The 27,872-nt window shown below is 26.8% G+C and overlaps 1 protein-coding gene across 19 annotated transcripts in view; it reads right to left on the bottom strand.

Annotated features, from left to right (window-relative positions):
- The window catches only part of LOC142327137 (uncharacterized), a 599,916-nt gene that overhangs the window by 537,394 nt on the left and 34,650 nt on the right, over window positions 1-27,872 (bottom strand). Inside the window, exon 5 of one of the 19 annotated variants that reach the window (XM_075370039.1) lies at window positions 846-1,177. The exons of 11 other annotated variants lie outside the window; for them this stretch is intronic. In XM_075370039.1, coding sequence (XP_075226154.1) covers window positions 861-1,177 — 317 coding nt within the window. In that variant the 3' untranslated portion in view covers window positions 846-860. Of the gene's footprint in view, window positions 1-845; window positions 1,178-7,386; window positions 7,602-13,848; window positions 14,001-14,984; window positions 15,185-16,203; window positions 16,377-21,342; window positions 21,432-27,580; window positions 27,622-27,872 lie in introns of those variants that run through there. 7 more of the 19 variants (XM_075370050.1, XM_075370053.1, XM_075370054.1 and 4 more) reach the window with 7 other exon arrangements.

Here is a 27,872-nt window from a genome sequence, read left to right as displayed (position 1 = left end):
ATGAGAGTTCAGATTTAACCTTTTGCAAATTATCTCATAGAAATGGAATATACATATATCATGAAAATTTCCCATACAAGTACATAAAGTTATGAACCTGGCACTAGAACAAATATAAAACTTAAAAACACATAAATTTAATATAAGTAGTTGTGTTAAACACAACATAGATCAAATATATTATTTATTAGATTTCATACTAAATACATCTATTGATCACTTTAAAATTAAAATCATTACTAACAGCAACCTCATCTGCAGTACCACAGAGAAACTGGATTATAGTCCTGAAAAGATCTTCTGGAAGTATTTCTGGGTATTTAGAAAGCAAGTCATGATTTTTTAATTACATTATTTTAATATTTTGAAGATGATAGTCAGGAAATTAAGTGTGTTATTACTTCTTTTTAAATTTCACAGTTCACTGCATACTATTTAAAGCAGAAAAAAGTCAACTGTCTTCCTAAAAGCATCACTAGAAGTTTTTAATTTAAAGAAAAAATAATGGTTTAATAAAATCTCACATTCTAAATACATGAAGATGTATCTTCCAGATGATATTTTTGGACCTTGTGATCTCTGGTAGTGAGGTTACAGATAGTGCAGTAATTCAGTGGAAAATTATAGCATCGTTCCTTCATAACAACTATAGCAGTATTAAGGTTAATTACATTAACCTTATTAACTTTGTTAATCATTTATAATTAACATTTTTTTAAAATGTAAAACTATTTAACTTACTGATCGCTTATGTCAGTAATAATGATAAATATTTATATTCTAAAAGTTAGATCACAGACAAGTTAATTGAATGTTCTTATTAAAGCAATTATACATTTTTTTTTAATATATACACATAGCTACAATTTTTCTTTTTTAACTGCTTCTACTTTTCTGTGTTTATTTCTAATATGTACTGTAAGATTTCCTGGCTGATGGCATTTCTTTGGACAGAAAGGACATTTAAACATAGGTTCTTTACCGCACTCAAAACGTCGATGTAAATTCAATCCGCGTTGATAAATATAACACCTAGAACAATCAGGACATTGCCAAGTTTGATCAACCATGCTTATGTGTCTTCTTCTACGACGAGGATTTCCTTCTTCTGTATCCCACTTCCATATACTGTGTTGATACCATGAAGTCGATATGTTTTCATTTGCTAATGAAGTAGCTGTAATTTAAAATTTTGTATCAGTTTGTTGGATAATCATAATTAATAAAAACATAAAACAAAATAAAATAAAAACAAAATGAACTTAAAACATAAAAACCAAATGAAATAAAGAAACAGAAGATCAAAGAAAAACCATGAAGCGCTTAGAATTTGAATGATAAAGTATAATCAGGTTTTATTAAAAATTATAGACAGACTTTGAAAACAAGCAATAGACAAGAGAAAAAAGAAAGACTTTTAAGGAATAAGACACATATTATTGGTAAACAGAAATAGTCGTAAAAAAAAGTAATAATACTAGTAAGCTTTATTTGGTTGTGACCAACAATAGTTGTTTCAGTTTAACATAAAATATTAATATTGTAGCAATAAAAACCATTGTCAGAATACACTCTATGACAAAACATAGCAACACATTGGAAAATGAACTCTCGAGGCAGTTATTGAAAATATCTTTAAAACACACTTACCCTTTTGTATAGTTTTTCTAATGTATCTTCATTGTTTAAAATAAATGCAATGTTCATGATTTAAAATATTATACACAAAACAGAAATGAAAAACACAAAAAATAAATAAACTTTAGATTATAAGCAAAATATAAATTATGTTTCAATGTGTTTTATATGTATAAAAATGCACACATATATATATATATATATATATATACGTTAGGTAATGCATACTTACAGTGAAATATAAGTTACTTTTAGTTTATCAGTAGCACTGATAATGCAGCTGGTTTATAATTTTTATCAGATTTAAATGTCTTACCTGGCTTTTTTTTGTTTAATTGCTTAACTTTTCAATTCAGCCAATTGTTGACATCTTATGTAAGAGTAAAATACAAGTAGATGTAAGGAAATTTACCAATTATTTACAAATTTAATTTAAACTTAAGCATTTTTTTTTTACTTTGATATTTAAAAAGTAGAAAAACATAAGTTAATATCAATTTTAAGTAATTTAATGAAATTTCCAACAATATTTAAATACTACATAGTATTTATTATTTAAATAATAATTTACTTCATGTAAGTAAAAAGTATTGTTTGTTAATAACATTGGTGGTGATTGAAAAGAATTGAACTGATAGAATATATGAAAGTAATATAGTTATATATGAAAGTACATTTCTTCTTTAAATGCTAGTTTTTACCATTCCACATAAAGTTTATCTTCTTGCATATATTTAAACAGATTTAAAATTCTTTACTCAATTTAAATTTAAGAGAATGTACATTATATACATTTAGATAAAACATACTATAACATAACATAACTATAAAACATAACATAACTTATATACATTTAGATAAATACTTTTTGTAAGTAGAATCTTTTTTTTAATTCATACCTTATTTAAAATAACTTATTAAATCAGTGTTTAAATGTACTTTTACAAAAAATTATAAGCACTTACATAATACATGTCTTTAGAGTCATATGTAATAATAAAAATGTTACCTATGATAAAATTAACTGATTCAGTAACTTTTTCAGAATTAGTCTAAAAAATAAATGATTCACTAAAGTCTAATTATACCACAACATTTTCAGTAAAATTTTTTGTATTTGAGGATTTTATTAAAAATTTAAAAAGGATTTCTTTTGAAACTGTTAAACCGATAACTAACTACATTAAGTTACATGTATGTGTGAATGCAGCAGAAAAATGTACCTTCAGCTGATCTCAAACTCAATCTCTTTTTTTTAATAATACAACTACAAAATGCTTAAAGAAGTTATGTTTACGTATAATTTAATTTATTTTTATCTCATAATTAACCACCATCTAACATGTATTTCTTATAGCTCTTGATTTGAAATCAAAGATCCTCTGAAATTATTTTGAACAATAATTTCACATAACATAAATTTTTAACTTTGACTACATTAAAATAAGATACAAGGAACATATCAACATTAAAAAAATAACACATGGCAAAATAGTACTCTATTTTCAAAAATATAAAATTCAATAAACATAAAAACTTATAAATACATTCATTATAAGTAAATAATAAATAATTATAAATACTATTAAAATAAATTAAACATGTAAATTACAAAAAAAAAAAATTAACTAACTCTGTGTAATTATATCCTGTGTTATCCAAATAGTTGTCGCTTGTGATCATCCAGCCTCAAAGATATAATTACTGATTTAACTTAATTTTCAATGTTTAGAAGATTAGTGATAAAAATTGAACATATACTCATTCTTTCTCTCTTATACATATATATTTTTTTTCTTTTTTTTTTGAATATTCAAATAATTCATAAACATATTGACCACTGTATTAATAAAATTTAATATTATATGAAATATAAACCACATAGTAATTAAATAAGTTAAACTTACCATATTAATTTGCAACTAGTTTTCATGGTATCCTGTATCTTCTGATGGTATTAAAGTTTTATATTTTGAAATTTTGAATGAATTTCAATTTTAATTTTTTCTCATTTTATTTAAAATTAACGGTAATATTTTGAAATAAAACATAATTTCAAATAAAATGACAAAAAATTATAAGAATGTTTTAATGTGATAGACATAAAATTTAATACCAACTGCAGATGCGGGATACACAAAAATTAGTTATTGGAAATTAATATGGTAAGTTTAACTTATCCAATTACTGTATTTTGGTGGTTTATATTTAATATATGTATATGTATACATGAACATGTATACATTAAATGTAATTTATTTAAGTTTATTTTCCTCTTGATTGGATAGAATTAAATATAATAAAAGATATATTTTACTTAAAAATATTACCTTTATTAATTTCTTGGGTTAACCAATCAACTATACAAACTTATAAATTAAATACACAACATTTCACTTACAATTCTCTAAGCTTCTTCAAGTAACATTAAACATTCATACACACATAATACAAAATTCTCTTATATACTAAGATATTAACTGGTCCACCCATCCTAGATAACAATATTTTATCACCACCCTCGTTGTAAAAGATCCCCCTGCTCATACCTGACTCATCTTATCTTTAGATAATTATCTCTTTATATAACCCGATTAATGTTTCCTGTGTATTGAAACCTTTACAATACACATATTTTTCTTAAAAATTACAAACATTAAACATTATTTTCCTTAAAACTAAATTTACCATATAAATATAATTTTTTAAATTAAATTAACATATGTTACTTAATCCCGCTATGTCCGTTCTACTGCAGACATCATTTGTATTTTTCTTGATGTACATCATTTCTAGAGCGGTCCTTTTATATGTATTTCGTTCTTTGTCCAATATTTTGGTGTGCTGAAATCGAATGAGTTTTCATGTTATATTGTATGTTTTGTGAGCACTGTCATTTCCTTTTTTCTATATTTATGGGCTTCTATTCTTTTACTAAGGTATTGAGATGTTTGCCCAATGTACAACGCATTACAATCTTTACACAGAATGTTGTATTCAATGCTGGATTGTTGAATTTTTTCTATCGGCAATTTTAATTTAGAAAACATACTATTCAGAGTGTTATAATTTTGATGGGCTATTGCAAAATCCTTTTGTAGCAATCTTTTAATCTTTTCTGACAGATCTCTGACTTATAGTATATATCATATATGGCCCATCAAAATTACAACAAATGAATAGTATGTTTTCTAAATTAAAATCGCCGATAGAAAAAATCAATAAGCCAACATAGTATACAGAATTCTGTGTAAAGATTGAAACTCATTTTACATTGGACAAACATCTCAATACTTTAAAAAAAAGAATAGAAGCCCATAAATATAGAAAAAAGGAAGTGACAGCACTCACAAAACATACAATATAACATGAACACTCATTCAATTTCAGCATACCAAAATGTTACACAAAGAACGAAATACATATAAAAAGACCACTCTAGAAATGATTTACATCAAGAAAAATACAAATGCTGTCAACAATAGAATGGACATAGCTGGATTAAGCAACATATATGTTAATTTAATATTTAAATATCATATTTATATGGTAAATTTAGTTTTGAGGAAAATAATGTTTACTGTTTGTAATTTTTGAGAAAAATATGTGCATTGTAAAGGTTTCAATACACAGGAAACATTAATCAGGTTATATAAAGAGATAATTATCTAAAGATAAGATGAGTCAGGTATGAGTAAGGGGATCTATTACAACAAGGGTGGGAATAAAATATTGTTATCTAGGACTGGCAGACCAGTTAATATCTTAGTATGTAAGAGAATTTTGTATGATGTGTGTATAAATGTGTACTGTCACCCGAGGAAACTTAGAGAATTCTAAGTGAAACGTTGTGTATTTAATTTATAGGTTTGTATAGTTGAATGGTTAACTCAAGAAATTAATTAAGATAATATTTTTAAGTAAAATATATTTTTATTAAATGTGTGTGTGTGTTTTTCTATGATTTGACAGTAGAGGGACGTGTAAAAGAAATTAATCAATTATATAAGTCTAGATCATCAACTGAGCAATTTATACAACAGTCTATAATTTCAAAAGAAAAACATGCTGTCTATTAAGCAGCTTGATCTCAAGTATTTTAAATTATAACATGTAATATATGTACTTTATGAATACATAAAATAAAATTAATTATTACTTTGGTGAGACTCCTCTAACTAAATATTTCAACAACTTCTATAAAATATAAGTACTCTGTATGAAATACTCTTATAAGTAAATATATATGAAATATCAGTCTTTTTAATTTAATAAGTTTATAAAAAACCATATATAAAAAAGTACTTTTTTTAAACCTAAGCTAAAAGTTCCATAATTTTTCTTTTGTATAACATCATTGTTAACTACATGAGGTGGCCAGTTATCAGATCAGAAGATTGCACATCTCATAAAACACAAATTAAATAGTTATAATAAATAATCTGTATAAGTTTTTTTTTCAATTAATTAACTGCAGTTTAATTATTGTATAAGTTGAGTTCAGAAGAAACTGATTCAAAAAATCATAGGTATATCAATTTATACACAGTACTAGTCAGTAGTGGTGCCACAGTCGTACATGTCATCAATTCATCTGCAAAAAACTTAACTAGAAACTCAATCCAAAATATCCACAATTAACCTTATCAATAATAAAATCCACTGTCCACCTCTACTAATATAGATATATATATAAAATCACGTAAATGCTTTATTTGTTAAATAACACTAAAATGATTTAACAGTATGTATTAGAAGTAGTTTCACAACAATATGGTTCAGCATTATTGTAATCTGTTCTGGTATAATAATACAATTAATGTAGCGTATCATATATAATTAATATGTCAATAAAAGACAACTATAAAACAAGTATGCAGTACTTAGGGACAAAAAAATTATGCTTAACAATGTTGTCAAATTACCCTAACAATTAAAAAATAAATAAAATTTTAATGTGTGTTTACAGTTGAATATTATTTAAATATTCATCTAGGATACAAAATTATTATTATTATACATTATCACATTTGACATTCATTAGGAGCTATCAATAAATTACATCATGAATTTAGAGGAGGGGAAATTTTGAATTTATGAAAAGCTACTACAACCAGAGAATGAAACAGCGCAATAAAACAATATTAAATCCTGAGGGGTAAAAAGGGTAAACTTCCCTTTAAGGGTCAAAGTCAAGAAAAATTTTTCAACAGAAATATCTGTCCAAGAAAGCATCCCTGGCATTAACTATACACAAGTAAGTATTTTTCTATTTTACAGAAACATTCCAGAAAATGAAATGAGAAACTCATTAGCTCATTGAAGAGGGAGATTCAAATTTAAATGAGTACTTTTTATACTCAGCCAACAAAATATTACTATTATTCAAATTAAGCACATAATCCCCCATTCCAGACTTTCTTTACTATATTATTACATAATCATTTAGAATCTCAAATCATATCAAATAATATAATCTCGATCACTTAATTATCATCTACCTTGTAGACTACTCCCTAATCAAGGCAGTTTTGGATTTATACTCAAGCCAGTCTTAAGAAAAAATTATATTATCATTTTTTTTAACTTTTGGTTAAACTGATTTTAATTTCTGGATTCTAGAATATGATGATATGTAAAAAATATAGAAGATACTGTGATATTTGATCTGAAGATGCAGATGCCAACATTTTGAGAATTGCAGGACATAATTTATAACTTTAACATAACAGAACTCTCTACAACAGTAAATTCAACTTAACACTATAATATTGTATCATTATGACGATGAGTTATATGTGAGACTAGACCGTCTTTTCTATTTGTTCTCTTTGGACAGAAGGGACACTGGAATGCCGGTGCTTTCCCGCATTCATATCGCAGATGTCTGTGAAGACTTTCCTTTCTAGAATAAGTTTTGAAACATAATTCGCAGGAAAATCTTGGTCGATAAATAATTCCATCTGTAAAGGAAACATATCAATAGGTAAGATGATAATATCCAAAATTGCAAACAATTAATTAAAACTGAATTACATAATTTCATCATCACTATAATTGTTGAATTACTAATTTATACTCATTAAAGTAGATCAAGTTCAGAATTTTAACAATTAAACAAATAAAATGACAGACAAACTTATCAATTATGATTTAATGGACAAGACCAGTGATTCCCAAAAAAAAATGCTATCACCCCCTTTGGAGTCACTATTTACAGAAAAATGCTGTATATATTTGAATATTTTTAACAAATAAACTGTTTATTAAATAAATCATAACAGCATAAATAAACAATTTGCAGTTTATTAAACAGTTCTAAAATAAACTCAAATTTTCAGATGTTACAAAGGTACTGTCAAAGATCTATTTATAAAATAAAAAACAAAAAAAAGGTATAAATATCAACATACAGGATTATGAACGCCTTAATTTAATACTTATGGACCTATTTGCAACACATTTATGCAAATGAATCTTAGTTTAACAATAATTAATGATTTTTTTTTCACTCTTCTCACTCCATTTTAGAAGTGACATTTAACGAGCATCAGTTAGAAAAATTTGGGAATCACTGCAATAAATAAAAACGATCATGTTATTTTTTAAATATAAATAAAACATTATTGTCATCTATTGTACCTGCCTGATCAAAAATATAACACATTTATTTTTTACATTTTTAAAATAAACATATTAAACAGAAAAAAAGGCTATGATAAAAAGTAAAGAATTATTAATACCATCCTATTTATCCTCAGAATTAAAAAACTGTGTTAAAGAAGGAACAATATAATAAATACTGATTCTAAAAAATAAAAAAATATTATAAGTATTGTGATAATACATGTCGGTGTGTGTGCGTGCGTATAAATAAACATACCCATAAATCAAGAATTTTTGTTAAAATGTGATATGAATTTTATATTGTCATTAATTTTTTAAACATAGATAATAAATAATGATAAAGTTAAAAGAATTTGATGATCACACCAGGCAACTGATTTAAATCTAGTACAAAAATGAAATAAAATTTTTCAAGTTTAATTCTTGTTAAAATTGTCTTGTTACGTCATCAAGTGACAATCAAAATTGCCAATTTGTATGTTACAGATGTAGATGTGTTTGATAACTTCTTCACTGAATTTTTTTTTTATAGCAACCTATTTTGAATTACTTTTCTAAAGAAATTTCAATTAAAATTAATTTTAAAATGCATTTAATTATCATAATTACTGTTTTATTAAACCATGTTCAAATCTTATTTAATAAATCATTATTTTCAATAAATTATATATAAATATATATAATTATTTGTTTATATTTATATACATATTTTTAACAACTTTTCAAACATTTTTATGTGACAAATTTTAAACAACATTCAATTTTCATTTTAAAGAAAATGACATGTATAATTAAAAATTTTACTTTCTTCAAATCATCACATGTATGGTGATGATTGGTGTCCTTTTGCATGACTGAGGTGATTCATTTAATAAATACATCATTGGTTTAGTTGTTTTAGAGACAAACATATCACCATCCCCATTTGCTCTAGTATAGTAAATAATGTAACACTCATACAGTATGAATGATTTCCCACTAATCTTGCTACTGTTAATAACGGTTATCTTACCTACCTACAATTTCATTGTTTAGTAATTAATACTTATATCTTGTTTCTTCTTTCTTTTTTTAATTGGAGATTAAATTGTTTTAATTAAAACGATGTAGGTGGTAAACCTAGTTAATCTTATTTCTTTCATCATTAATAAAATAATGTTCCAAATATTTTTAAATAAGTGTTTTTATCTAATGTTTTTATCAACTGTCACACTTGTAAAAAATAAACAAAAAAAGCATTACAGAGAATTTTAATGAATATAGCAGTTTCTTAAAAAAAGAAATAAAAATACACAAAACAAACCCAAAAACTTTACTCGGTTAAATAATCAGTATGCATTAAAAGAATAAGGGGTAATATTGATTTGGTTGATTGTGAATATCAATAGTACTAACACGCGCACGTGTATGTATGTATGTATGTATGTATATATATATATACACACACACCCACACATTTTATTTTGAGCATTTCTTTTTCATTTTAACTGATAAAATAATCGTTTTAGATACACAGCGTAATTATATAAATCAAAATATTCACTACCATTAATAAATAAAAAATAATTGTGAATTTAATTAAACTAAAATTTAATGAAGTTCAAGAAGTGTATTTTAACAATATATTTTTATTATTTACAAAAACCAGTTTCAATTAATCAAATTATTTTCAAATCCAATCAGAGTTCACGCTTGATAATTATTCAACAGTCGTACATATAATACAAAAATTAATTTTAAAAAATCTTGAAATATAAACTTTTTAAAAATAGCAGATCAAAAGCTTTTGTAATTTACTTATTTAACGTAGTCAGTACATGTACTGACTATCATGAATTCTGTTATGACAGAATTCCTTTATAACAGCTTTTTCGTCGGTCTAAACATACCACAAAATTAATTTTCCCCGCTAACCTGTAGCAGCAACGCGAGTTTATTGTTAGTTAGAAAGCAAGGTTAATGTCCTCAAAACAACTTATTTCTTCTTTTTTCATCAGTCTGTAATCTTCCGACAGAGTATAAAGATATATAAATTACCACAATAAATCGCAATTTAAGCGTAGAATTTTTTTGTATCTTTCGACTATCTACACTAAAACATACAAATTGTATCTAACAGAAACATTTCGTACATCACTTCTCAGGGGCGAGACCGACATTATTAAAAACAGTAAAATCTGCGCTGAAAATAAAAGTTTTTCGATTGTAATAATTATTAAACAATGTTCGGACCTTTCCTACTCTACTTTTGCCTACTGCACGACTTAAATGTTATTTTGGGTATGTTGATAAAAATGGGATTCGTCAACATATAGAATCAACATAATATAACCTACGCTCGCCAACCTTGTCTAATTACCGTTGATACTCGAATTATATATAACTTATAACTAAGTAACAAACGTAAACTAAACACAATAATTATTAACAATACTTAAAAACAGTGCAATAAATTCAGTAATTACTGCTTATAATCGAGTTATTTTAAAACCCGACTTCTATAGAAAAAGTTTGAAGTCGTGCAGCCCTAAAATGGAAAAAATCCTAATGTTCTATGAACAGTTCATCTCGTCGGTTACCATAATTTATCATAAAAATTACGTGACAAAAATAAGTTAACCATCGCTGTAATTTCTTAACAGTTAGGTATATGACCAAAAACGCTTAGAATTTTTTAAGTTTAGCATCTTAACTCTAGCTTTTAAAATTAATTGATTTTTAACATTTCCAAAATCTATGAATATCTGAGGCAGATTTACAGATTGGAAGGATTGATTGCAAATAGCTGCGTCTCTAGTTAGTGTAGCAAAGGTAAAGGTGTATAAATTCTAAAATCCTGAGATCGCCCATTTAAGATACGTTATTAAAACACGAAAATAGAATAGACAGAAAACAGTACCGAGAAACCGATGAGACCGGTAGAGTCAGACCTCAAACCACTACCTTTATGCATGATATAAGGCATAAGGCTTCTGCGATACTTCGACGTACATATTTTATGAACCGTGACAATTCTATTACAAAATAAATGACGAAAAATATACCGATTAAACGACGGAAAAGGATCTTTGAAAAATTAAAATATAATTCTCAAAAGATTTTCTGAAATTTACTTTATTTAAGTCATAACAGGACGATAAATGATCAAATAAGACATGTCGATTTGATACGATGACCCCTTTTCTGAGTCGATACTGGCACCTCGGACCTCAACGTGTCAGAACGTAGAACCATTATACTTTAATCAATGAAGAATTAAGGGTGACAGTCCAAAGATATTTATATTTTTTAAAAATCTAAAGCGATTAAATATCACATGATCTCATTAACTTGGAAGCTTTCGGAAAATTAGAATTAATCGTAAATTACACAGCATCTTCTGTGCGACCTGGACACTCGATTATAGTTTTTCGTTATCATTGACTGCGCATAATTATTTCTGCGTCAACAATTTTATTTTGTAAAACAAATAAATAATCTTGTAAAATATAATTTATTTTATTATTTATTTTGTTATCGTAAAATATAAACTTACCATTGGATATTGAAAATACATTCAAGAAAGGTTCCGCAACAGGCTGGATTTTAATACGATGGGTTCCCTGCTCCAATTTATAAATACTGACCCGCCTCGGATTAAAGGATGCGTTTTTCGTTTGTTCTCTATCTATCAAGTCATTTAATAAAATCCTACCGTCATTCAAAAGATGTGGAGTCGACCACAGCTTCATCGTTAAAAATAGTATTTTTTTTAATTAATCACTTTTAAACGCAACACACACTACTTTGCTCCGACAAATACCGTAAAAATATAGTCACAAAGTAGATATTTAATCACTACGAATAGTAGTAATATTTAAATAAAAATTAACAGCCTCGATATTCTTAGTTACCGGAACAAGGAAAACAGATAAAGTAACTAGTACAATTTTTCAGAAAATGCAACCTTAAAAATCGCTCATTGTGAGGTAACTCTTCTTTAAAACACTATCTTTAGTTTTATTTCTGTCATTAATCTCATTATTACGTCGGAAAAAATTAAACGATCATGAAATCGCCATGATCGTTGTGAACAGGATTTCTTTTTATGATCTAGCCGAACAATTAACTAATGGTATTGAACAAAAAACATTTAGAACAAATTCAAGAATTTAAGTCGGGTATTTTGTTTTTAAACGATTCCACAGAGTATATAAATAAAAAACTAACTATAATGCTAGCTGAAGGTCGAATGAAATTTAATTCATCACTTTCAGAACAAGAACGACCGAATGTACAGCAGTATTTTTAGGCTACTGACGTACATATTGCTCGTTGAACTCTTTCACAGAAACGACTAAATTTTTCGCAAAAGCCCACACTTATAATTTTAAATTCTGTATCTAGACTGATAATTAAAATATTTTACATTTTAACATTATATTGAAATATCCCTGTACTGATCGGATCGCGAAACAATTAAATTAATCAAATCTATTAACAATTGAATTTTAAAATTGTATTCCAAGATAAGAAACTTAAAATTTTGTTAAGTAGTTATAACAATTACAAATTAATAGGGATGGGATTTAAAGTTATAATTTATTCATACAAAATACAAGCAATACGATATACATAAATAAGGATGCTTACAATAACAGTGGAATAATTTAACTTATATCGGAATACATTCAGATAAACAAACGAATATCGTCATTTCATAATATCCCGTAAATTATAAATTTACTATTTCAGCGGAATGAAAAATCTTTATTTTTCTTTAAAAACAATATCTGATGTTAGCCAGCACATGAAATGAATCTCTCTGAAGTTATTAAAAGTATCAACAAATAACTGGCGGATTCTAGTTATATCTAATTATTAAAAATGCTTAATTTTCTTAAACCATCAACACTAATCGACAAATAACTTGCAAATTTTATAAGACACCGATGTTGGTTATTTTCAAACCTTGTGTAACGTTAAGTCGTTTAACGTATTAACGCCGAGTTAATGAGGATAAAAATTAAACGACACAGTAATAAAAAAAAGTACAAAGTATATATATTTCAATTTTCTTCCTCTTATTAGAAAGAAAAGCAGCTGTCTACCCTATAAGCAATTTTCTAACAAAAAAATTAATTATATTAAGGATAATGATAAAAGAATTCTTACATATCAGCACAATTACGACAAAACAAAAAATATCTACAAAATAAAACTAATAGTACATAATGAGGTAATGTCACTTAGTTAAATAAAACATATTACAAACAAATATGATAGTTTAACATCTCAACAAATAAATATAACGGTTTAATATTTCAACAAATAAACTAAATCACGTTTAATAATGTTTAAGTAATTTATTTTTCTTTTAAGTTTAATTATAAACAATTTACATAAATACACAGAAAAAGCCGTATAATTAATAATAATTATATTAATATTTATCGCATTAGTTTATAAATTATTTACATAGATTATAATTCGTTTCCACATAAAACAACACATAATTTAATAAAAAATCACTTATAATAATATTACTTAAGATAATAAATTTATATTTAATTCTCTTTAATAAGTAATATAATAAGCATGATTTTTATCTTCAGTATTTATCTAATAATTTTAAATGCTTATGCATGTAATGTAATGTCCAGCAAACTGGACATCACCGCACTTATATTTTTGATGTCGTAGTAAATCATCATTTCTGGAATACAATCTCTCACATTGACCCCAAGAATGCCTTCCTAAAACATAAAAGTAGTGTCAAGAAAAAAACAAACAAAAAATCAACGCAATATTAGCAATTATAAACCAATTTATCTATACTTTGCTTTTTCTTATCATATTTAGACAAGATATTAACTATTTTTTTTTTTTTTTTTTTTTTATAAATTTTAGAATCTATTACTCACTGATCAACAAATAATATAACATGATAAATGATAAAACATTATTTTATGTTTACTGCTTTTTCATCCCAACAGCATATACGTAAGTTCATTTAGACCTCCTTTTCACATACTTACCAAAAACCGTAATCTGATCTCATGAATGACAAATAATTTAACATAATAAGTGAAATTATAAAAGCAGTTCATACCGCTTTCTTTCCTAGATAAACATACTTTCAATATTTGATCGACATATGTTTGTTAAGTACATGGATGAATGGATGGTGATGGTTGTAGGTGGCCTGACATGAGTGAGTGTTAATTCACTCGCAAAAATGACAAGTCATCCTTAAGAATAACAAACATCCAATGTCAAACTTACATAGATTATATAATGATTAAAGAATTCTTACATTCAGCACAATTATGACAAAAACAAAAAATATCTACTAAATAAAACTAATAGTACATAACGATTTAGTTAAATAAAACAACATATCACAAATAAATATGATAATAGTTTAACATCTCAACAAATAAATATAATAATGGTTTAATATTTCAACAAATAAACAAAGTCATGTTTAAGTAATTTATTTTTCTTTTAAGTTTAATTATAAAACAATTTACAAATTTACATATATACACAAAAAAAGCCGTATAATTAATAATAATTATATTAATATTTATTGCATTAATTTGTAAATTATTTACATACATTATAACTTGCTTCCACATAATTGAATAAAAATCACTTATAGGAAAATTACTTAAGATAATAAATTTATATTTAATTTTTCTTTAGAAGTAATAATAAGCATGATTTTTATCTTCAGTAAATTGACAAAGTATTTATCCAATAATATTAATATGCCTATGTATGATATGCGACGTTAATGAATCTTTACGTGAAGTCCGTTTGAAGCAAATTGGACATTGAAACTGTGGTTCTTTATCACCGCACTGATATTTTTGATGTCGTAGTAAATTATCATTTCTGGAATACGATCTGCCACATTGACCACAAGAATACCTTCCTAAAACATAAAAGTAGTGTCAAAAGAAAACAATAAAAATCAACACAATAATAGCAATTAGAAGCCAATTTATCTATACTTTGCAGTTCTCTTATCATATTTAGATGAGATATAAACTGTTTATTTTTTTTTTATTAATTACAGAATCTATTACCCATTGATCAACAAATCATGTAACATGAGATAAATACAACAATAGAAATATTTTATTTAATACAAAGTAAAATTGCGCATAGATTTGCCTCCATACTGATCTCAACAAAAAAACTTTTTTTTTAATTTCAAGAATTTAATTGAAGAAAATTTTAAATATAGCAATTACAGGAGATAAATACTCCAATCTACCACCTCACTTTGCTTGGCTTAATCAATTAATTAAAATGGGGGAGAAAAGATAGTAAAATATGGGTAATTAAAACCATTCTAACAGTCCACAACGAAAATAATTGTGAATTCAAATAATGAAAGTAAATATCTTTGATATGAGTTATTATATTCAAATTTATTATATCCATACTTTTGATATGAATTTTACAGAATTATTAATTTTTTATTAACTGTAATAGATCGTAAACAAATAAAATTTAAATTAACTAACTCATTAGTTACTTTCATGCATTTTAATAACAAATAGATAACTGTAATTTTATTTCTTCATTCTGATAAATTATAAAACAGTATTTTATGTTTACTGCTTTTTCATCACAACAGCATATACATAAGTTTATTTAGACCTCCTTTTCACAAACTTACCAAAAACCATAATTTGATCTCATGAATGACAAATATTTTAACGTAATAAGTAAAATTACAAAAGCAGTTCGTACCGCTTTCTTTCCTAGATAAACATACTTTCAATATTTGATCAACATACATTTGTTAAGTACATGGATGGTGATGGTTGTAGGTGGCCTGACATGAGCGAGTGCTAATTCACTCTCAAAAATGACAAGTCATCCTTAAGAATAACAAAAAAATCCAATGTCAAACTTACTAGGGAACATGAGGAGTGAAGCGGTTTCCTATTGCATTCTTCACATACGACTGCATATCAGCATGCCAAGCTCGCTGAAATGTAGGTAATATTCAGCCCTACAAAAGACACCATCATATTCGCTGCAGGAACTGGCTATGTAACAGATATCACTATTCCCAGAGAAAATAACTTGACCCTGACTGGCAGCTTTTATACCTTTTGTTACAAAATAAAAAATGTCGCTTAAAAATCAAAAGTTAAGCCACATTCAAAATCGGTCAGTTGTTTTTAAACAGACCAAGGCACATAAGCGTAAGCATTCCTTCTTTACGAGGCAAAGATTCATATGTACACAAATTCATAAATAAAATTCACAAATTTCATAACCAAATACTTCTCTAATATATGAATATTACCATTTAAATTAACAATCCTGTTGTCGTACTTCATTATCTGTGTGCAAGTGCATCCTGACCCCATAGGAGAAGACAGCTTCCATGTGGCAGCTTCAGTCGCCATGCAACCCCTTCCATACTTAGCCCTTACAGGCTTTACCAGAGGTCACTTCAGAATCCCAGCGAAAGGCATTTCTCAGCCTTGTTCTTGCATTGATGTTCGTTCCTCCAAACAACTGTCGCCCATCTATATTACCTGCATAGGTGGACAATTCCTCAGGTATGTTAAATACCTGAAGTCCATGCTGGGCTAAGAAGCTCTCTATTAATTCACTGCCATCATTGGTTAAACTGCTATGCCACAAAAGTGACTTAGCATTCACATCCACACCAATAAGGATTGGACTAGTAACAGAGAACCGAAGGATATTATCCCAGACCTCAAGATGACGGATCAGTAGAATCTCTATATTGAAACTAACATGTTGAACTTGCAACATACAGATACAAGTTCAGAACATCCACATGGACAACATGATTATTTGTCCATGATGTCGGATGAAGATGCAATCAACCTCTCTTCTGCACAAAACAGCAGACATACTATCTGAACCAGAATAAAACCTCTTCCAACAAAAAACCTGGCAGTTCACCAGATACAATGTATGGATGCTATAACAGAACAACATCCAACCCTCGATGTAGCGCTATCTCAACAACCTGAAGTTGAACAACGTAGCTCCCAACACAGAAACCATTTTAAGTCTAACGTGCCTAATTAACAAAAGAAATAGTAACAAACACATTTTTTTTTTATTTTAGGTATACTGGTACATCAAGTACTTGTAAGTGTAACCCAACAATCCCAGCAATAGTTCAGATTTAATTACTTAGCAATCATATTTTTTTCATCTAAATACAAGGTGAATGTATTTATAAATAAAATCATCTATTATAATGTACAAGAAGATTTGTTTGCAATGAAACGATTGATTGAAGCTTCTGTAGATGCTTCAGTAATTAAAGAATTCCTTCATCATGTTTTAAGGAGAAAGAAGTACATCAATGATCAGTGGTGGAACAAGGAAGCAGAAGAAATTGCTCTTTAGATATGGTCACTTCCTCAGAGAAACTGTTATTCATTTTTAAATTATGCATAAAGCTTATTTCAGATACACATTTTAAGTCTTTATGTCTAAATATTTATTTAGAATAATTTGGAGAAAATTTCTGTACATTAATTATAATAAAATTAATGAACCTGTGATTAAAATTTTAAGGAAATTTTACCATCCATTATGATCAACCGAACTACAGCAGTAATATGTTGATCTTAAAAAGTGAAGAGAACATAAATAATCGCATTGAATGTTAATACACATCTTCATAACTGTTAGTGTAGTGCATCAGTTAAAAAACTGATACATTATATTTTTCACCATGCTAAGACAAATACATGAAACACACTTGCTAGACCACAAGGCAAAATGATGAAGCTAACAAGTCACAGTTTAATGATGTATTGGAAATTGTTAGCAAAATTAAAATAACTTTATAAAGAATTGCTTTCAAATTATATGAATGAATTACTTAACATCTTAGAGTTTAACACCTTTTAAAGTTAATTGTGCAGTTTCTTCTTCAGTGGAGTTACCAATGGCATTACATTAATATTAAAAAGTTGAATAAATCCCTCTATATACAGTAATATATTATTTACAGTAAATGTATTGTTTTATCAAATTTAGTGTGATCTTAACTTTCACACTACTCAAACAAACAATTTTTAAAAATCAACCTCAATACACTTTATTTTATCATATAATTTTTAACACTTTATCAACATTATCTTTTATGTACTACATAAATCAAGAAAACTTGATTTAGAGTGAATGCTAGCAAAGACAAAAGTAATACTTTACCTTAAAATAAAATTTAGTGTAATCAATTTCTAAAAAGTGTTATATTTTTTAAGCTCGGTACATTACAAATATCAAAATTCAAACACATTGTTTAAGTGTATTCAAACCTTGCTTAATATCTGTTTTTGTGTAAAATTTGAATGTTGAGGTAAATCATATCTTTTGTGTTACACAAATGGCACATACGTGCCATCCTCCTGTTCAGAGAATAAAAATAACTTGCGACCTGTAAATACTGAGGTAAACTACTTATGATAAATTTAGTACTACCAGAATTTGAATGAAATAATCCCAAAATGCAAATTATATTCTAAATTTTCCTTCAGAAATGAATACAATTCAACATTAACATTAACACATCAGTAAAATCAAATAAGATTAATGTGATAAGGCATAAACATACATATATTTAAATCTGTGGAAACAAAAGTAACAACACCTATTTATGTGAAATTGATGTACTTAATGCAGATGTTTAAGAGGAAATAAATCTATATCCATGTAAATAAAAGTTACAACAGCTGATTTTGGATTCTGTTATATTCACTAGATCATAATTTTTTATACAACTAATAAAATGGGCGTTTTAAACAAAAACATTTTCCCATAACCAGTCCTAAAAATTTCTTCTTTTATCATATTATAAATCACAACACATAATCTTTTATAATGTTGTTGACCTCATATATCAGTTTCACTTCAGGAATTATAATAAGAAGTTTTGTTTTCATCAAAACAACAACATATAAAACACTGTTCTTAAAGTTCAATTGACCATTTAATCTGATTGATTTTTTTTTTTCATTATAAAATATTAATAAAATAATTTAATTCTAGTTTCAGAAAAAAACAACACCAAAATGAGTAATTCTGGTAAAATGAAACACTCATAAAGTTGATTTGATTCTGCATAGTATATTTTATGAAACTCACTTGTACTTACGTCAGCCCCTAATCTCACAAATAAAAATACCGTAGTACATAAAGAACAGTAGATTTTTGCAGATTTGAATTGCTAAAATACACATTTATGAATTCAGAATAAATAAAAGTATTGCAGTAACATGCATTTTAATACACATCTCACAGAAAGTTAACTTTCTCACACTAATTCTTTTTGTTGAAGTTACATCTTAACTAATAATTATATTGACAAAGTTCTTAAAATTATCCCTTATATACCAATACATAAATTATGAGAGGAATCTGGAAGGATATTTTATAAGCATATTTATTTTAAAGCTTATCAATTTTTTGGATGTTGATTATTTCAAAATCCAGACAGTAACAGTGTGTAATTATTTTTTCCTTAAATTTCTAGCACTATATTCCAAAATATCTTGGATATTTTCATAATTCCAATATAGCAGATTAAAAAAATAGGATGAGGTGGTTGGGGCATGTGAAAAACAATATCAAATATTTAAATTTTGTTTAAATAATGCAGATACTGATATTATTAAGATCATTAATCAGTTTGTGCAAAGATATTAATGAATGCCATCAGCTAAGGAATTGTTAATTTTACTGAGGCTATAAAAGACAACTGCCAAATTCGCATTGCATCTATTTTTTAAGATATATACCTCATTAAATTTAATGAAAATTTAGTTATTTGAGTGCCATAATATTTTAAGAAATTAGGATTTTAAGAATGTATAAAGTAAAAGTGAAGTCATATATTTCAAAATCTACTATTCTTTCATTTAATTTTTAATTATCTTTAAAAAAAACTGGGTCATCTTAAAAAATACATTAGTAAATGTGGCATAGGGCAGTGACAGACAAAAAGTAACATGAATTCGTTACATACACAACAATAACTCATACTATTTACTTCCTTGTACGAAGTAAAGGATTGAGATCGTGAAAATTTCAGTTTTCAGATTTCAACAGAAATAATATACATTTTGACCATCCCCGAACCTATTTTGAATAGTTTTGGCATGACGTCTGTACATACGTATCTCACATAACTCAAATATGATTACCCATAGTATGTTGAAATTTTGGATTTAAGGCTGCTGTAACCTCCCTTTTTGATTGCAATCGACTTAACTAAAAGTGTCCCCAAAAAGCCCAAAATCTCCAAAAAAATTGATTTTAAATTTTTTCTAACTGCAGTAATAAACCCTCATTGAGAGCTTTTCAACGATCATAAGTGGTACTTATTTTGATTGATTCCAAAGTTATAGCCAAATGAAATTTTAACTAATGAAATACTTGGATCTATACGGGGAAGGCACAATCGGTTTGAATCAAACTTCATCTCCTTTTTTATTTTTTTTATTTATTTATTAACTTTTTTTTTAAATTACATATATTGATTTATTAATAATTATTAACCCATGACTGTAACAAAAAATTACAATAAATAATTATTCAATAACAATAAAAAAAAAATGAAGCAGTTATTACTGAAATAAAATTTTATGAATTAAAAATGTGTATATATAATTTAATAGGCATTATTATACATGTGTATATGTAATAGAATTGATGAAACATCTGATTAAGTATTAATTGAAAATCATAACTTAGAATCGTATTATTTTTGGATTTTCTAGTTTAATTTTATTTAATTATTCTGGAATTTCTGTTTAATTTTATCTACGTTAAAGTTAACTACAGAATGACTGAAAAATAGATCCTCCTAAGAACATATACTCTGAGGCATACATGCTCGATCTTTAATAAATGACAAAAAATTCTTATTTTTCAGTTCATTACTCCTCTAATATTGTCGGACAATATTTCCCTTAAGTCGTAGTTGATCATCATTTCATTTATTTGTTTTATGTTGCCAATCATTTAATCGCTCTTTGGTTTGATATAATTCTTCTTATCTTAGTTTGTGTACATGTTAATCTCTTAATCTTTTTATTCTTTCCTTGATCTTTTTCTCTCTTCGAGTAAAATTCTATTGCAGTACTCAATCAGTGAATTACATCGTGCTATTTAATTCATCATAACATATAAAAGTTAATTATTTACAGTTAATGTATACAAATTGTAATAATGTTAATTGTATAAATAAAGTTCATGTTTGATTTATTAATAATTATGTAATTTATGTTGTACAAGGAAGTCATATGGTGTCCATGTAAGATTTTTTATTATGCTGTTCATTACTGCTTTCTACTGTGTGGCTTAATTGCCCTGAATGTATTACTCAATCTAATAACCTAATAATAATTTCTGCAAGTAAATATATATATATATATATTCTCCATCTACACATATACATTCTCAATCTACTTGAGAATATTAGCTTTTTTATACAATTATCATGACAGATTTACCCTTTTATTTCTTACACAAATTTAAGTATTTTCACCTCTTTACATGAAAATTTTATATGAATCAAAAAAGTATTCAAACTGTACCATATTCCAAGCAATATTCCAATTAAAATTATTCAAAAAAATTAAAGAGTTTATTAATATCTGCTTATTAATGCTTTATTAACTTAGAAATTTATTGTTAAAACAGTTTTACACTTTTTTATTTAACTTGCATTTGGTCAATAATCACAGCAAGTCTCTTTTAAATCATGTGATGTATATTTGGTGCCATTACCAAAAAGGTTGTAGAGAACCAAGAAACTGAAATTGCTGTTCTCAAGATTTGAAAAAAAAAAGGATTTGGATTGAAAGTGGAGGAATTATTTTCAATATATAATGTTATCGGTGATAACGTGAACTTTCTTTATATAATTTTATAAGGTTGGGTGTGCAACAATACATGTTGGTCAATGAAGAGAAGATAATGAGAAATCTCTTAGTAAGCCGTCTTTTTCCTTAAGGGTGGCATGAATTATTTCTTAACTTGAGAATAGCGACTTCAGTTTAAAATTATATAAACAAAGTTCATGTTATCACAGATAACATTATGTATTGAAAATAATTACTTCACTTCAATCCTAATTTTTTTTTTTTATATATATATATATATATATATATACATATATATATATACATATATATATATATACACACACACACACTCACACACGCTCTTTGTATGATTTGTCTACATAATAAATAATAAAAACCTGTATTAATGATGCACTTACATTTTTCTTCAGATAAACATCATTGAAGAATTGAAATTGCACTTTTAATTTAAGTAATTTCAAATTTTAAATAATAAACATAAATTGGATATGATGACTGTTACCATATATTGGCATTATTTTATGTATTTTTTTTTTTTATTATTTCAGCTTTAAAAAAGATCTACATAAAATTCTTCAAAGAATTTTCCATAAAAAGTAAACATTGTTTATCATCATATTAAGAGTTAATATTAATTACTTTTAATAATACATCCAAAAGAAGAAAACTTATTACATCTAAATGTAAATCTATAGGTGATAAAAAAATAACACAACATTACAAAAAAGAATTTAATTTATTAAATAAAATAATATTTACAGAAATCATACATCTGGAATTGATAAAACAAAGATTTCATTAAAACAGGTTGATAAGCACACAAATTAAAATAACTTCCTTAATACCATGAATTTAATTTCAAGAACATTCAATAGAATTATAATTTCAAAATCATGTTGAAAAAAATCATGTTATTCTATTAGGTAAATTATTAAAAAAATTTCTTTTTAGATGAACACTGGGCTACGTAATGTATGGACAATTAACCAGTGGGTTGATCTAGTGGTTAACTTGTAATCACAGATCAATTGTTTAACAGCTGATTTTCGAAGTCTAAGGTTCTTAGGCGTAAATCCTAGTAAAGGTTAGTTGCTTTTATATAGATTTGAATAATAGACAGTGGATACACTGTGTACTTTGGTGAAGGTTCAATTAACCACAAGTATCAGGATTAATTGGCCTGGGTCTGGAACTACACCTCATTTGCATATCATACATATACTCATTTCATGGGCTATAGCTTATTGTTCACTAATTAAACAGATTGCAATGTACACATTAAGAAAGGAAAAAAGAATAGGTGAACACTACAAAATTAAGAAGGGGTCAAAAAAGGCTTTAGTTCATAATTTTACAGCAAAAATTACTCAACACTCTTAAATACTTTCGTCATCAAAGAAACAAGATTTTCTACAGGTAAATTTACACCTGTAGAATTTTTTTTTCCCACTGATTACACTACAAACTATGGGGGAAAACTTAATGTATACAATTATTATTGTTTCATCTCATTAGTTAAGGCTACCATACTCAAAGAATGTACCCTGAGTGAGAGAGTAGAACAAGAATCAGAGTCAATATGCATAAGGCGGGAATGTACAATCACCGTACATTCTGATTTTGTATCGTGTTCTACTTGATTGCCTCTTCAGTGAAGAAATGTATCAATTTATATCTGCACAGATTTTAGATGCATTTACTACAACATAATACTTGATCAACTAGAGTCAAATTCATAACAAAAACCTTTACACAAATCAGGCTCTAACACTGATTGTCCCTCATGCATATAAAGGATTTTTTTCATTTTTCCCCTGAATGAGCACATTTAATATAACACAATGGACTAAATGCTCATTTTATTTCAAACTTATTTATTTAGGTGCAAAAGAAAACATTTCAGTTCTTCTTAGGAGTTATTCTTTATATAAAATCATACATGAACTTCTTGAGATTCTACTGTACATATTTAGTTTAAAAAAAATCTAGCAATACAAATATGATGATTAAAAATGCATTAACATCCAATATTTACTACCAACATTTATTGATAATAAATGCCCCTAAGATGCATAACTTGAAGCTTTTGGAATGTAATAAAAGGATATTGTATAAAGGCAAGGCCAAGGTGGATGCAGGATTAGCAGGTATTTGCTCACTTCTAATACCCACAATAATAAACTCTAATGTAAGTACAATCACCAGTCTTATTAAATTTGACCTTTGTGAAACAGTTTAATTTTTCCAAAATACATCAAACAATGTATTTTGTTACTCAGATGGTTTATGAAATATTATATATAAAACATAACTGTTACTGTGAACTTTCCACTTAATTTCTCTTTGTTTTATTACTCACTGCTGTTCCAGTTTTTTCTGCTATAATTTCATATTGTAAAAGTCATGAATTCTTATTAACCTGATACTTTTTTGGAATCCAACAGTCACTTTTTCAATTTTCTTACAAATTAGTGGGTATTTGGAGGTATTTACAGAGAAATTATAAATATAATCTAACCAAACTTAACTTACACTTGCTTCACTAACTAATCTATTTTTTTATTTCTACTTGTCAATTTCATTCAAACATAGTTCTTCGAAATGTTGTACCTGAGACAGGTCCAATATAAGCATTATTGCATATAATTAAATATAAATCATAAATAAAATAAACCAAACTTAACATACTTTCGCTTTGCATGCGACTAGCAAGCGAAAGTTAGTAAGTGAAGCGAGCGTAGGTTAACTTTGGTTAGATTATATATTTATAATTTCTCTGCAAATACCTACCGATTTGGAAGAAAAAATTGAAAAAAGTGGCTGTCTGATTCCAAAAAAGTATCAGATTAATAAGAATTCATGACTTTTACAATATGAAATTATAGCAGAAAAAACTGGAACAGCAGTGAGTAATAAAACAAAACTTTTTTGGAATCAGACAGCCACTTTTTTCAATTTTTTCTTCCAAATTGGTAGGTATTTGCAGAGAAATTATAAATATATAATCTAACCAAAGTTAACCTACGCTCGCTTCACTTACTAACTTTCGCTTGCTAGTCGCATGCAAAGCGAAAGTATGTTAAGTTTGGTTTATTTTATTTATGATTTATATTTAATTATATGCAATAATGCTTATATTGGACCTGTCTCAGGTACAACATTTCGAAGAACTATGTTTGAATGAAATTGACAAGTAGAAATAAAAAAATAGATTAGTTAGTGAAGCAAGTGTAAGTTAAGTTTGGTTAGATTATATTTATAATTTCTCTGTAAATACCTCCAAATACCCACTAATTTGTAAGAAAATTGAAAAAGTGACTGTTGAATTCCAAAAAAAATCATAAATTTTAATACCCTTTTTAATTCTGTCTTTACAGACAAAATGCAAACAAACTACAACAACGTAATATTTACACAGTAACAAAATAAGGTATTTCAGGAACTATCTGCTGAGTTTTAGTGAATTAATTTAAGATAATGCTACTTTACATAATACACAGAAAGAAAAAATAAGTTACAGAACCTGCATAAAATAAAATAAAGTCAGTAGCAGCTTATAGTCTGTTACACCAGAAATAGAACAAATTAATTAAATCGTTAATTTTCTACATGAAAAAGTGAAACAGATTAATTCAGGAAGAAAACCTGAGCAAGCACAATGAATCATAAAAAAAGGAATGATACAAAAAAAATTAGTGCAAATTAAGAATTATGAATCTAAACACCCCATATAAATATAGTGCAGCAATGTTACATTTGAATCTGTTCATAATAATGAAGTACAAATAAATATGTGAATCATGATTTATTTCTATCCTGAATTCTTCTGTTTTGATTTGCCAGCATAAAAAATAAATAATGTTGCCAACTTAATAATTAATGTAATTATCAGTACATGAAACTTCTATTAATGGACACCTTACAAGTACGGACAACTCAACAATGTATAGTTGTAAAAAATCCAGTCCCATGAAATTTCAGTTTCTTAATGCATATAAGAATTACTGTTTGTTTAGTCAACCATATCCATTAGCTCTATTTTGCATTGTACAGATTTAAACCATTTTGCACTAATTTAAAATTAAAATGATTTCATAGAGCAGGTTTACTAATTAGCAAGTGATACTGATGTCTGTGAATGCAGTTTCTTAACAGAAGACCTAAGCTAGCCATAGCAGCACAAATATGTTAACATTAATTAAAATCTAAATATAAAAGTAGAGATGTTTCAAATTTTATACTCAGCACCACAAAATTATTAAAATAATGAAAAAAGTGCTTCAATGAGATTATGGCAAATGAGATCCACTGGAGATTACATTCAAGTAGTGAAAAAATCCGACATGACAATAGTAATCGACAGCTGTAATGATTAGTTGAATAAAAAATTATAAGACCAATTCTGAATAGACAAAATTTTTATTTTCTCATTTAGAAAAAACATGTGAAAAAATGGGCCAATGCTTATACACAAGCGATTTCATACAAATTTTCTAAAGTAACATGAATGACATTGTTCTAATATTTCATACTTTTTAAGAAGACAAGCATAAATGAATAATTTGCTCTAATAGGCTGTACTTCATATTATTGCATAGATTGTAGACTTAGTGTCTTGCCTGTTAGCAAATCTATTTTATTAATTTACTTAAACAATGAAAAAGGTGATATAGCTCACAGTTTCTCATTAAATAGAGATATAATAACATTTTTTCTCATACCACCAAACAATGGATATTTTCTAACCCAATAAGATTTTGCATTAACAATGATAATTGATTACTTCATCTGCATTCCATACAAATGTAATTTCACTTGTGAATTTTTTTTCCCAACAACACAGCTAAATCAATTTTAGGTACTTTTCTATAACACATATCCCCTTTCCTACAACCACATATTCTTTAAAAATATTCATTTTCATAATTTGATATCATTAACAGAAAATTGAATATTTTTTGTTTTGAAAAGTGCTAATCTTACTACTAACTCACAGAATTTGTTTACCATGCTACTGGGTGCTGGAAAGTGAAAATTCAGTAATGAATGGTATGTGCTTTCAAATACATATCCTTGGAATGTTTAGCACAAATGAAATCAGCTAAATACAATTCAATATGGTATTGTAGAAGGTAATGAAAGGACAATAACTAATTGTGTATTGTCTGAATAATTTGAGAATTCTTCCCATAAGCATAAAACAGCTTACTTGGAGTGTTGAGATAATAGGCATGATGTCATAGGTAACAAACATGTCCATTATCTCAATCCACTGGTGAGCATTTCAAAAAATGTCTTTATTGTCCAAAATTTATAAGGACAGTAATCTGTTATTGCCAGCCTCCGTGATGCAAGTTATAGCGTCTAGGCCTTTCATCCAGAGATCCCAAGTTCAAATCCCAGTCAGGCATGGCACTTTCAGAAGCTATAGAATTGCCATTTCATCTCATCCTCTCTAAACCAATACCTAAAGGTGATCCCAAAGACTTAAAAATCTGTTCATTAATGTAACTTAATAAAAAAAAATTAGCATAAACTAATTTTAAAAATGTCCAATTTTCAAAAGATGAAAATGCTAAATTAAAAGAGAATGGGTCATGATAATAGACAAACACTTCATTTTAAATAAAACTATCGGTGATCTTAAATTTATGGAGCCTGGAGTGGAAATGTTCTTCAGACATTCAGTAAAATACAATATACTAAGCATACACAATT

Source organism: Lycorma delicatula, chromosome 6 (genome assembly GCF_047948215.1).
Source record: "Lycorma delicatula isolate Av1 chromosome 6, ASM4794821v1, whole genome shotgun sequence".
NCBI classification, from domain to species: Eukaryota; Metazoa; Arthropoda; class Insecta; order Hemiptera; family Fulgoridae; genus Lycorma; species Lycorma delicatula.
This window is presented reverse-complemented; position numbering and strand designations above follow the sequence as displayed.